Genomic DNA, 14,490 nt, shown 5'->3' on the forward strand with positions numbered 1-14,490 from the left:
AAATGAATGAATGATTCAAGGTAAAGGTGAACTAGCTCTAGTTCAGGCATGGCAAATGGCCCTTTGCCCCTCACGAAGGCCATGGAACACCTTCAAGGAACTTTAGTGCAAAACCAAACACAATGTGACATCACTGCTTTTGGCAAATGGTGTATCTGTGAAAAATATCTGTATGAAGCTGTTTATTGGAGACTTGAGTGACACCTTCTGTAATAAAACAAGGAATCCCTTAAGCAGTCTGTTTTATGCATTATCATTTACCTTTATACCTAAGGAGTCACTAACAATACTTTTGATAATAAGTGACTCCTGAATAACTTCCAGATTAGCAAGTTCTCTTTTGTTCTTTTTTAGAACAAGATAACTTGATTTTTGATATCAGAGGTTGAAAGTAGCTGCAGAATTTTTCAATTCAAAGGTCTAGTGCATCTCTTCTTTCTAGTGTGAAAGTCTAAATCCACTTCAGAGAAGTGCTGGCATAGGATTAAAATAAATTGTGTCCTGTCTTTAAAAATTCTATAGAATAATCGACCTTCCTAAATCCCAAGGATAGCAATAGCTTCCTACATAAGATTAAAGTAGCAAACAACTCTTTGTCCCTTGACCTGCATTTTTGGTGCCTATTTTATTTTAATTAGATTTAAAACAACTAAGATAAATCAAGATTTTTCTACCCCATTTTACAGGTTAGCATAAATAAAACTTATGTCAAAAATTCAACTCTATTATATAATATCTCCTCCATACTGTCTAGTATTTTGTATGTATGTACCATGGAGAGGAAAGAAGAGAGATTAACTTTAAATGAAATGAGTTAAGAAATGAATTCAAGTTATTATTTAATAATTCTAAGAAATAGGTATTTAAACTTGTGTCCATTCAAATACAATTTTAAGTTGCATAGAAAATTTTAATTCAGTTTGAACTGATTGGAGAGTTTGCAACAACTGATAACTCATAATGTTAATTACCAGGAAATAAAACTTTTTTTTTTTTTTTTTTTACCAGGAAACAGTTTGAACCCATAAAACAAAACTTCAAATGATTCTTGCTAAAAAAATTTAAAGTTGCTTCTGGCATTCAGAGATCTGTTCTGTGCTATAGCCTGTCTCAGAAGAAGGTTTTCTGAACCCAATAGGTAATCCCTTTCCAAACCAGTTCTATTTCTGTGCTATGGTGAGCCTAGCGGTTTTGGATTTGTTGAGTGAAGCAATTTAGGAATTGCTTCCTGCAGATGGAGATGCATTTTATGGTGAATCATTGGAGCTTTAAAAATAACAAACTGCTGGAAAAGAGGCTTAAAATGATCCCCCAAATAGTGAAATCTTATCTAGCCCATCTGATAGAGCAATTGAGGGTAAAGAAACTAATTGAAACTATAGAAACAGCAGGAAAAGTTGACTGTTACTTTTTTTTTTATCCATTTAATGTAAAAGAAAATTGCCACATCTAATAGAGTGTCAAAATAATGTTAACTAGGTATAAATGCCTTTTAAAACTGTCCTTTACCATCCATAAGGTCACTGAACTGAGAAGCTTGCCTCCAGCCGAAACACCTTTTGATGAAGGCTGGCCATTGTACATGGTTTTCAAAGAAATAGCACAGTCCATTTTAACATCATGTCAACCGATTCCAAGAGATTTAGTCTTTTCCAGTGCAAAGAAGTTGAAAACTTAAACTTTTAATTGAAAAAGCCTGAAGCCACTTTCAACCTCTTGTATTTAAAACTCAAATTATCCCTTTCAGGATTAAAGAAAAAAAGAAGCCCACATATCAAAGGTAACAAAGCAGTGATTTATTATCAGTAGTTCTTTTTTCAGGAAAGCTGTTTTCAGTTCCCTGAGCTTTGTATCTCAGTTGTATCAACTTAACAGAAAATATTCTTCTGAGGTCACGCCTAAATATGTGTAAATTTGAACTCTAATGAAATGCGTTTTTAAGTAATACAGCAGTTAAAATAAAATAATTGCCTTTCCACTTCAGAATTAGTTTTAGGTGAGAATTCTTTATATTTAATTAGTACATTCAGCATAACAATAGACTAAGGGGAAAATATTATGACCCTAAACAGAGACCCCAGTTTGGGATAGTCCCTGTTTACTCCTGTTGCCCTGACACCCTTTCCAGTTTAACACTCATCAAAGATGTTTCATTTTATAAAATGCATCATCATCATCATCACGAGCACTTGCATGAAAATGAGCTGGGATGCTGTCTGTCCAGTGAGCTCTCTATCTCATAGACTTGGCTTCTCAGCCGTCCCCATGAAGCTAACCAAGTTGTCCTCAGGAAGAATAGCTATGTCATGTATGGTAATTGTATTCATAAAGGAATATTCATTTAAGCTTAGAACTCTGCCATACCATGTTTCCACACACATGAGTATCTTTCCAAGTAGTGATAACAAAAGGTATAATAGATAAAGACTTCTAGTGCAATCTTTCTTATTTTATTTATATGGTAAGTGGCTGGTCCAAATTATTTGGTCAAAAACCAAATTATTTTTTACAAACATAACTTATTTTGATACTACCTAACATATTCACTAGGATACCCATGGATGTTTCAAATAATACATGTGTAAAAATTACCTCATTATATTCTCCTCCTTCTTTCCAGATTTGTATTCTTTAGTTCTAAGAATGGCATTGTCCAAACCAGAAATCAGTCATCAAGTTAAATACATATTTTTCCTCTAACCATCTAGTAGATAATTTCTCTCCATGCCCACTTCCATTGACTTTATCTACACTTCTGCTTGGATTTGTTTTAATAATCTCCTCCCAACTGGCTTCTCTGCATATGATTCAGAGTCCAATAAGGAGACAGAAACCACACAGTAATTTAAGAATATTTAATATGAAGAATTATTAACTAGTAACAGAGGATTAACTCCTAAATGATAGAGTACATTAGAAGTTTAGGTATAGCAAATGTAGCAAGTAAGTCCTACCTTTAGGGCTGGGGAAGAATAATCAAAGAAGGAACACATTTGGAAGACACACACCAGCTAGTATTTAGACCCCTTTGGAGAGCATGTGGTCATTGGATATAGAAAAGTCCACTGAGGTGCCACAGGCCAGGACTGGGAAAGAGGAATCTATCCAATGAGGGGCTGAAGAAACTTGCTGTGCAGCCACCTGCTGGGTTATTGCTGAAACTCTGGGGCACTGGGATGCCCTCCCCTGGGATGCTAGGAACTTCACTAAGAAACCACCCACAGGGCTGCTGCTAAACTTACTAGAATTTTGCTCACTGGGGACCTATGAAACTCTATTACAAGCCACCCACTAGAGAGCCAGCAGAACTTTCTGGAAAGCCACACTTGGGAGTACTGCTGACCTTGCTAAGAATCCACTCACTGGGACACCTGAGTTTTGCAGGAAAGTCAGCTGGAACATAGGCTTAGTGGGAATTCACCTGAGGAGGTGCTGCTGAAACTTGCTGGGGTGAGCACCACTGGGTTTCCTGCACATGCCTCCAACAGGTGTTAAAAAAAAAAAAAAAGGAGGAAAAGGCATCATCTACACTAGGAAGAGAAACCCCTTTTCTCAGTGTCACTCCAGTACATTTTCCACACCATAGCCCTAGAATGATAAATCTAAAACACAGTATGACTATTTCTTTGCCTAAAACTCCTTCAACGGGGTAAAAAGAAAGAAGGATGGAAAAATGAGTGCAAAATGAGTGGGAAGTCAAGGCTTGATGTTGCTGACTGCAACTTTATCTGTAGAATGTGAAATAAAGTCATCTCATGTGAGTGTGGGACACAGGGTTTAGAGATTAGGAAAGATCTAAACAATCAGTTTGTAGAAGGAAAGGAGTCAAAGCCAAAATTAATGCAAACCTTCTGCCGAATGAATTGTGAATGTTATCTGGACTAACATAAATGTGTAAGATATGCTACAGGGAGGAAGCCACATGACTTGAAGGTCTACATTGGGTTTGGGACTGAGGAAATAATCTCTTGTATAATGGGTAAATGTTGAGTGGCAAATTTTATATTGTTCCCTATAATTGTATAGCAAACTTTATATCTGGACCTCAGAACTATAAGCTAAATATACCATGTGGTTCAAGGGGTGGGCATTAAACATCTTTTTAGTCAATAGTCTCTGATCTGTATTATTCAGAACATTGACTCAGTATAAGGAGGTTTGGGACAGTTCCACATGTTCCCTCTTTGTGCTAAGTGGCAGACCCAAACTGTAGTGTGAGAGCAAACCTGACAAATCAACATATTTAGAGGCAAGTCCTCTAAATTTCTTGCTTTTCCCCCACCAAAATTAGAGTATAAAGACCTGATGAGGGGCACCTGGGTGGCTCAGTGGGTTAAGCATCTGACTCTTGGTTTCAGCTTAGGTCATGATCTCACAGTTTTGTGAGTTCCAGCCCCACAATGGGCTGTGTGCTGACAGTGCAGAGCCTGCATTGGATTCTCTCTCTCTCTCTCTCTCTCTCTCTCTCTCTCTCTCTCTCTCTCTCTCTCTCCCTCTCTCTTCCCCTCCACCACTCGTGCTATCTCTCTCTTTCAAAAAAATAAATAAAATAAATAACCTTAAAAAAAAAAGACTTGATGAAAGGGAGGACCTGGAATAAGTGAGAAATTAAGATAAATTAAATTTCTTGGTGCAAATTGAGTGTAGGAATATAGTAACATTCATAAAGAATGTTTTAGTGTTTATAAATGTGTATCTTTACTATTCCTTATGTGTGTGCAGAATAAATCCCTCCCCCAGCAATTTTGTAGATATTTCTTAATATCAGAAAAGAACAATCATCAACACTGTATGCGCTGTTTCCACCTCCCTGGCAACAGTTGAATTCACCATGGAAACAGTTGAGTAGAAATTGTATGTATGTGAACATTAGTGAGGTCAAGGGAATGGGTGAAACAGCACTTTGTTGGCTTAAATATTTTAAAAGAATTTTTGTTTCTTTTTAGGAGGAGTTAAAACTGCATTTTAAAAGCTTATACCAACTCTTCTAGTCTTAAATAGCCTCCATATAGGCACATTATCGTCACAGGAAATTATCTGAGAACTCCAGAGCTTCATAAGCACTGCATTTACTGATTCTGTTATATTAAATCCTACCCAAATTGCCCTTACAGTGCAGGGGAGTGGAGACTGGCTAATTTTGCAATGAACACGAAATAAGAAAATCTATTATAAAATTGTTGCTTGGTCACAAAGTCTAATCTTAAAACCCTGAGATTTGTTTTTAATTGGGGGAGGTAATTTTAAACGTTGAAATGCTACAATAATTCAACAATTATTAATGCATCCTTTTATTTTTATTTTATTTTTAATGTTTATTTATTTTTGAGAGAGACAGAGTGTGAGGAAGGGAGGGGCAGAGAGATAGGGAGACACAGATTCTGAAGCAGGCTCCAGGCTCTGAGCATCAGCACAGATCCCCATGCGGGGCTCAAACTCACCAACCGTGAGATCATGACTTGAGCTGAAGTCAAATGCTAATCCAACTTAGCCACCCGGGCATGCCCCGATGCATCCTTTTATTTTCTCACCCATTGACACCCTCTACCTCATGCTTTTTTCCCAACCCGCTTCTCTTTGTGCCAGATTTGTTTCTCTTGCTCTTATCCCACCATTAACTGATTCAGATTCAATTAATTGTGTGTTTCATCCATGCCCACCTCCTTTCTGTAACATGTAACGAGCAGCTCATCATTGCCAAGTACTATGCAAGGCACATTCTCATGCATATCCCATTTAAATTATTTAGATTATGGCCACTTTTGCCATGTTAGCTCCCTGTCTGGGGTTTAATATTTTTTGAGGTTCCTCCCTTGGAAGCAAAGCTTTAACTCCATTTCAGAAGGACTAGTGGTTCCCACGGTAAAAGAAATGGAAAAGATATCTCTTCCTGGGAAGGAAATTTCTGATCATCCTTCTCCACCAATGAAGAACATTTTACAAAGTGAACCATGGCGTTAAGAGAGAGAAGGAAGGGTAGGGGAAGAGAGATTATAACATAAATTCAATCTCCCTTCACAAAATATCCACAGGATTGAATTGGACAGATCCTAGAACATGAGGAGACAAAAATATTTTATATTGTTGTGAATTACCCTTATTTTGTGTATTATCTCTTTACATGTGATTCTATAACTTTTATTATTGCTCATATCCTTTTTCAACTTCTTTGTTTCTACCCTTAATAAAATCTTTTTAATCAAAGATAAAAGCCCCTAAAGCTGAAGGACATTTTCCCTGAGCTCTCCATCTGAGGGTATATTATATAGACTATGTTTCTTTAAGTTCACTTTCTAGGCCGCCTTAAGATAATTTTGGCTTTGCATTTTTTTTCTATTATTTTCACATTTGGCTACTTTCAAAAAGAAAAAATGAAAAATGTCAAATATGATGGCGTGCCTTACCTCAAGAAATAACATCGTTGTAGGCACCTCTGTCCTAGAGGCAAACTATCTATGGATGTTGCAACACAGATTCTCCACACAGAGCTGACAACTCATTTGAAAGAAGTTCAACAGTGTTAACAAGACTGGGGGTTGGGCCAGGGGGTTCATGGGTATTGCTTTATAATCAGCAGACTCATTGTGGTGCCAGAAATTCATGAAAAAGGAAGGAAAGTTCCATTCGAACCACAGCTACTTGGGATCTCATTTGCATTCTTAAGCCGGTGCTGTGGTGCTATAAATAGAAGAGCCTATACATAGAGATGGGTTATTTCTGCCAATAGTGATTTTATTTTTTAGAAGCATCTAGAGACATTATTCATAAGGACTCATTTCTGTTCACTTTCCTGCAGAGAATTTCCCTCTCTTGACACTGTGGGTGGTCAACTTTGAAATCTGCTAATGATCCATTAGATACAAAGAATGCAGGAAGAGATATTTATTTTTTTAAGTTAATACATGCAGGAGTCCTTTTGTAGAAAATTTTCAGGCATCTGGCTGTTATGTAAATAGGGGCATCCTTTTCAAGCCAGCATCTTTTGATTTTTTTAATCAGCTGAATTTTCTAAAGATAATTTTTAATACCCGTAGAAACTTAACGACAGTCATTTGATATGCTAACCATATTGTGACTTGTAATTGAGTATGCTATAATAGTTACAGTGCCAAAATATACAGATGTTTGCATACACTTAGATAGGTAGTATTTTTTTAACTAAGCTTTAAAATGACTGAGTGAATGTTTTCCTACTTCGTGTTGTTGTTAAGTGTAATATACATGCATATATATGCATATAATATACATACATAATATACATACATAAAGTAGACCCTGTATGGCACTAGTAAAATAAAAACCCTCTAATCGTTGTACTTTAGTGGATAAATATTGTATTTTCAGATATATGTTAGTCAAAAGCTAAAATGTAGCCCCAAAAGAGAAAATTACAATGTCCTGGCATCCTGCTAAAGACCCAGTAGTAACTAATGCCCATCAAGCTTTTACTTTGGTGAGAAAATTTGTCTCAAGGGAGCTGACTTTTGCAGGAAGTAAGCTATGCAGGATCACATGATGACATTTTTAAAACACAGAATCACGGGCATCACTCTACATCTCCTAAATCAAAATCTCAGAGGCAAGGGCAGCACAGGAATCTGCATTTTAAAAGCCATGGGGAGATTCACTGGTAACATTCTGTGGTGCCAGTCCACAGAGCAGCTTTTAGAAGCTATTGACATTTGAATCCACATATTACAGAGCTAAGGCCTTAAAATCCTTGCTCACTGCCTAAATTCCCTTTTCACATACCTGTGCTGTGTTTTACAAAGATTAGTTCGTGCACTTATGCTATCTTCCCAAACAAGAGCAGAGCAAGTATTTATTTATTTATTTATTCCATGGTACCTGGCTCTTTCCATGACATAGGTGTCCAGCAAATATTGGTTGACAGGAATTGGGATTACATTTGGTGTTATGGTTTACAGGTAAGAACTTCACTCAGAGGAAGACTTGCAAAAACAGTTTTCTATGTAGTTCACAGGTCTGTGAAGGGTAAGATTTTTAGAACTTTTTCAAATTAAAAAAGTGTATTACATGTAAATATATTCTCCCATATCTAATTATACAGGGTCCAATAAGTTCACAGGAAGTTACAACATTTAAAGTAAACGGGGTCAAGGAGGGTGACGTTGTTTTAATCACTGGTTCCAAACATGGAAGGTTACCTGAGGTCCTTCAGGCTTAGGACACTTAGTTTCTTGGTCAGCATTGCCAATTGCTTCAGGTTGTGGCGAGGTATCCTTTGAGTTAAGTTAACAGCAAACACATTTGACTTGCTAGTTTTTGAAGAAGTTGGGATTTAGTAATGGGATCTTTGGCAAGATCTGACTAGGAGAAGCCTTTGGGTCCAGGTGTAATGCAGCTGGTAGCAAAAATAGATTTTATTAAAACTATTGGTGAAATATCTGGCACTCCAGGAACTATTTTGGAACTTGAAGGTGCAATTTGAAGTGAAATGTATGGAGGCATCATCATCTCAGTTGGTTAAAGCTAACTCTTTCTAATGAATACCAAGATGGACAAGAGGGCTCTGGACACTTGCTCATGGTTAGCGAGATAAGGTGGTCTTCCCCTTCCGCAGAGCGTTTTCTATAGAATTTCCATTTCTCTCTCTGCTCTGTCTGCCTGCTGATGTACAGATGCACACAGTTAGTCATCTCCACATGAATTTATAACAACCAACTTCTTCCAACACCTGATGAAAGCAAAAAGGAAATGAGGCTTGATTGATCAATAGGACATGATTAAAATTAGTGCTTTCCTCGGTTTTTAACAGAAAAGTGTCTTTCCCGCATTTCAAATCTGGTTAGGTCTATATGATTAAAGCACTTATATCAATCAATATTTAGATTCGTTTGACTTCATATATGTGGCCTTCTCCTTTACTATAAAAAGACTAATTTGGTTTTTCCAGAATGCAGCTTTCAAGAGTTTTACACTCCAAGACTTTATCCCAGAATACAGATGCTTTATACTAAGCTTTCAATTCCAGGTTAGGTGAGTGGAGGTGAAATTACATGAGATTTATCCATGGCCGCAAAAACGTTAAGTTCCTAACTAACACTTTAAGTAACACCAGAAGGTGTGACTTTCCCCAGTGCTGTCACTGTACCTTCCAGGTTGTCTGGCTATGCTTTTACCACTATTCTCGGGTGAGAAGGAGGACCATTGGCTCAAGCGTCCTCAAAATTTTATTTTGTAATACAGCCCCAAAATAGAAGAGTTTTTTAGGGTGCTTTATAACCATCTTAGCGGCATTGATCCTTAATTTTGGACCATTTCTGAAAACCTGAGATTCTGTATTTGTCCACTCTATGTAAAATACTATGCAAGTTGCCATGAAAGTTATTGTGAAAAATAAGCACACTAACCCAATCAAAGAAGGGACGCAGAGACTTGGAGCACAGTGAAGGGAGGCTTCAATCAACGTTCTTGCCAGAGCAGGTGTCTGATGGACAGGCATACTTGAGGCAGTTACAGCAGGCAATTTATCTCCAAGCATGCAAGTCCCTCCCCTGATTCCTCATTGGCTGAGTCCTACAGAGATTACAGCCTTACCCTGAAGTTGCCTAAGCCCGTGTAAGGCAAAAAGTAGTCTGATTGGAACAAATGTACATTCCCTGAATTGCCACAGAGACTTCAGTTTTTTGGCCCATGCTCATTACAAAGCCCATGAGATGGAGAGGAGGAAGAAGAACCAGGAAGTGAAGTGTCTCAGGTTTTGGGACTCCATTGTGAGGGGAAGGAGGTCGCACATATTTCCAATAGGTTCTAAACCTATTGTTAACTAGACAGCACAGCTTGTATTTGGTATTTCTGAAAATGAGTCATCTCACTTATTTCTCATAGTTATAAAATGAGTAAATTATTCATCACCCGTGTTTGGCCTCTTAAGAGTCGAGAGAGCCTCTGAGGGTCTCAAGACCTCACCCGCCAAAGCTAGATTTACCTGTTATCTGATACATAAGTTCTTTCCATAGTGTTTTATCCCATTTCCCCAGTCCCTTACATTGGCACTACCAGGCATGAGCTCTCTATTCTCAGCCAGGCTCTCCCTTCTGAATGGGCAGGTGCCACAAGCAGCTACATGGCAACCTCAGCAGTAAAAGCCAGTCAGCTGTTTTGGCCCTGTGTTCACCCTGCACTCAATTGGTAGCATTGACACCAAGAGTGGGAGTCTGCCTTCCGCGTCAGTATAGACTAGGAATAGGGGAGGAGTGAATCTGCATAGGCAAGCTGGGGCTACCTTTACTGTTGATGTTTTTGTAATGTTTATTTATCTTTGAGAAACAGACACAGAGCACGAGCAGGGAAGAGGCAGAGAGACAGGTAGACACAGAATCTGAAGCAGGCTCCAGGGTCTGAGCTGTCAGCACCAAGCCTGCATCTCAAACCCACGAGCCTTGATATCATGACCTAAGCCAAAGTCTGAGGCTCAACTGACTGAGCCACCCAGGCACCCCGAGCTACCTTTACTTTAAAAGGGGGAAAAAGGGGCACCTGGATGGCTCAGTTGGTTAAGCATCCAACTCTTGATTTTGGCTCAGGTCATGATCTCTAAGAGCACAAAGCCTTCTTGGGATCCTCTCTTTCCCTCTCTCTCAGGCCCTTTCCCAACCTCTCTCAAAAACAAAGGTTGGCAGGTGGAGGAAATAGATGCAGGGAAGGCAGAAGCACCAGATTCCTGGTCACCATCCCCTCTGGAGAAGGCATGCAGGTGGATGAGCACAGTTTTCAGCTCTGGTTTCACAGGCACCCGCAGCCTGGGGCCCTGGGAGTTGTTTAGTCATTATGCTCCCCACTGTGCCTTTCTTTGTGAGCTACCTCAAGGGTGGCTGTTGGAGGACTTCTCCTCAGTGGAGGAAGCTTATCACCAGCTTGAAATTCTCCTCAGGTTGCATCTAAGACGTTTTCTTCTCTTTTTTTTTTTTTAATTTTTTTTTTTCAACGTTTTTTATTTATTTTTGGGACAGAGAGAGACAGAGCATGAACGGGGGAGGGGCAGAGAGAGAGGGAGACACAGAATCGGAAACAGGCTCCAGGCTCCGAGCCATCAGCCCAGAGCCTGACGCGGGGCTCGAACTCACGGACCGCGAGATCGTGACCTGGCTGAAGTCGGACGCTTAACCGACTGCGCCACCCAGGCGCCCCTAAGACGTTTTCTTCTAATAGACATTTGAAGCACTTTATTAAGGCAGCGCCACACATATTTAATGAAGTCCTAAAAAGGCACCTAGTGCGCAGTAAAAGGTGAGGTAAATCAAAAATAAAAATAGATGGCTTAAAATAGAATTCATGGCCTCAGGCAAACTATAAAGCTGCTAATCTGCTTTCAATGCGAAGTGCACAGCTACAAATACTTAACAGTTGAAAAACACTGAGAAAGGGAGAAGACAAGGTGCAGCTTTTATTTTATGTGTGTGTGTGCGCATGCGCGCACGCATGCATGCGAATGCACGCGCGAATCCACCTGTGTGTAAAGGATCATTGTTTTCTGTTTGGTTTTATAATTCCTTTTCCCTTTTCAGTGACAGTGAAAACTGGTTTTGTGAGTGTCCAAGGCTGTACTCAGGCAGGATGTGCCAGTTTGCAACCTGTGAAAACAGTCCATGTGGAAACGGTGCCACCTGTGTTCCTAAATCCAGGACAGATTCCCTTTGCCTCTGCCCTTATGGGAGGTCTGGGCTCCTCTGCACGGAAGGTAAGAGTATTTGATTATTAAGCATTGAGCACCGCAAAAGGAGATGAGGAACATAGAAGTCACTCACAGAAATCAAGGACAGCACCTGACTGATCAAATATGTCTAATCGTTTCCTTGGTTCTTTCCAAGTCAATTGAGACAAGACCTGTTAATGAGACTAATCCCTGAGCATGTATTTCTCACAGCCATCGTGTAATTACAAAGGAGGTAATGAGTTTACCCTGAGGTTAGTCTATGGAAAATCTCTGTAGTATAAAATCTCAAAGTCATTCTAATGCTCAGAATAACAAGGAAAATCAGATGCAATACATGAAATCAAAATATTTGATGTCATTTTGGAAAACTGAGGCAACAATATTAACAGATCTCTGTATTGTAGACCAGTCATTTTTTGTTTAAAAACAATAAACCCCGTGATACAGTTATTATATAGCAAGAAACAAAATCACAAATAATATCCATGTGGCTCTCCTTCAGAAAATCCTAAATTACAAAAAGGTACAAGATGCTATAATATAAGATTGTTTTAGGAAGCAGCTTGCCAAAGAATGTAATGTTAGCTTTGATATACAGAAATAAATATCAATTTAAATCTTAATAGAAATAATTAAAAGTATTTGGCATTAATATTTTATCAAGTCAGGATAGGAATTGTTTCATCTTTATTTTCCCCACAAAAAGTTTTAAAAACAAAGTTTACCCCTTTGGTGCTAGTGGTATTTGTTACCAAATTCTGGAGTAAGTCTACCAAAATGAGCGCAGGTCCCTATGCCCCAGGTATACAACAAAACAAACAGATCTTACCTGCTCAGACTCATCAAAAAGTTGGAGCACCACACGCTGATATAACAGGTGTGAAAATTGAAATGAGTGAAAAAAGAATTCATAACTAAAAAGTATTGAAAGGAGGGAATTGAGACAACGGATTTTTATGTAGCTGGGAGAAGGGGAGTTAAGAAGTACTGAGTTTCATTCTCTATGTGGAAGGTTATATTAGAAGTTAGCCAAGTCATTTTGTAATAAGAAAAGGTATCATAGACTGGATGGAATTGAAATTTTGTCCTTTCCAATAAAAACCTCATGCTTCTTAGATAGAACCATTCTATCAAGCTATTGAAAAATACAGTTGGTCACAAAAAATTTGATTACTAAGGGATGAATCATCAGTTTTGCTTCCTAGTTGAAAATCAGACTTATCACATGAAATAAGAAGTGAAGATTTATAAGAATGTCTTCACATATTTACAAAAAAAATTGTTTTCTCCTATCTTTTGGTCTTATTAGGGCTCAGAGATGCAGCAACTTATAAATTATTGAGACAAGAAATATTAGACAAAATTTGTTAGACTCTCTGTTTCATTGTAGGTAAGAAGGAATTCCAACATGCACCCATCCAGAGGAATTGTTCAAAACAATTAGCCTATCCATTAATATATCCCACAAATGTGCCAGAGTAATTTGAGATTCCTACCCTCATGGAGCTTTTCTTCTAATTGAGAAGATTAAAAGAAAATAAAAATAGCTCAAGACACAATATAAAGTGTATGAAAAGAATTATGAAGGAAATAAACAAGGAGCATAGAGAGTAAGCAGGGTGGGGGGAGCGAGGGTACTGTTCCAGATAGGTGCTCATGATAAGAGCGACTCCAAAAAGGAAGAGACTGTGCTAAAGCCTATAGAATGCAGAATATGACCTATGAAAACCAGGAAAACAACTATTAGAGCAAAAGTTTCAGAAAAATGGAAGACCCTTAAGAGAGGTAGAACCTACCTTTTTTGAAGAATGAAAAGGTGCTAGTCTAGCAGAGCATATGGAGCAAGAGAGAAAAGCATATCTGACGTGAGCAGAGCCTACATCATGTAGGGTCTCAGGCACATGGGAAGGTTTATTGGCTTTTAATTCTCAGTACCTTAAGAAGCCACTGGAAGATTTTATTTTATTTTATTTTATTTTTAATTTTTATTTATTTCTGAGAGACAGAGACAGAGCATGAGCGGGGGAGGGGCAGAAAGAGAGGAAGACAGAATTTAAAGCAGGCTCCAGGGTCTGAGCTGTCAGCACAGAGCATGATGCAGGGCTCGAACTCACAAACTGTGAGGTCATGAGCTGAGCTGAAGTCGGACATTTAACCAACTGAGCCACTCAGGTACCCCGCCACTGGAAGATTTTAAAGAGGCAAGTGGTGTATATGTATTTGTTAAAACACTTCTGACTGCAGTATATTGATTTTAAAAGGCTTTTGTCAGTGACCCTGATGAGAGATAATTTCGCCTATGACCAGGATGATGGTGGTGGAGATGGAAATAAGTGGATGAATTTGAGATCTATTCTGGAGACAGAACTGATAGAACTTGCAGGGAAGTGTTTGAGAAGTGCTGAATCAAGAACATCTAGATTTCTCTATTTGTTTGGACTATGGGTAGAGTATAGTGCCATGAGGAGGACTGAGGGCATAACAGGGGTTTTATAGGGCATTATTGGGAGGTAAACAAGAGTTTTATTGGGTACAGATGAAGGAAGAGATACCGGTTAGATATCGAAATGGAGAAGACATGTAGGCAACCAGATAAATGATCCTCAGGCTCAGGGGAAAGAAAGGTCATGACTAAAGATACAATTTGGAGAGTCATCAAAATAGAGGCAGTGGTCAACACCATAGAACCAGAAATTGTCTGAGGAAAAGGTATAGACAAAGAGAAGAAGAGGGCTGAGGACCAACCCCCTCCAAGATTCCAATATTTAGGGATCTAGTAAAGGAGAGAAAGCCATGTACAATACCAGTAC

At 38.7% G+C, this 14,490-nt stretch overlaps 1 protein-coding gene across 1 annotated transcript in view; it reads left to right on the plus strand.

Annotated features, from left to right (window-relative positions):
- The window catches only part of LOC109248190 (protein eyes shut homolog), a 784,935-nt gene that overhangs the window by 639,324 nt on the left and 131,121 nt on the right, over positions 1–14,490 (plus strand). The window contains exon 14 of the mRNA XM_053905310.1: positions 11,532–11,704. Within this exon, the coding sequence (XP_053761285.1) occupies positions 11,532–11,704 (173 nt within the window). The remainder of the gene's footprint in view (positions 1–11,531; positions 11,705–14,490) is intronic.

The sequence above is a fragment of the Panthera pardus genome, unplaced genomic scaffold (assembly GCF_024362965.1).
Source record: "Panthera pardus isolate Hobbes unplaced genomic scaffold, ASM2436296v1 HiC_scaffold_17, whole genome shotgun sequence".
Taxonomy (NCBI): domain Eukaryota; kingdom Metazoa; phylum Chordata; class Mammalia; order Carnivora; family Felidae; genus Panthera; species Panthera pardus.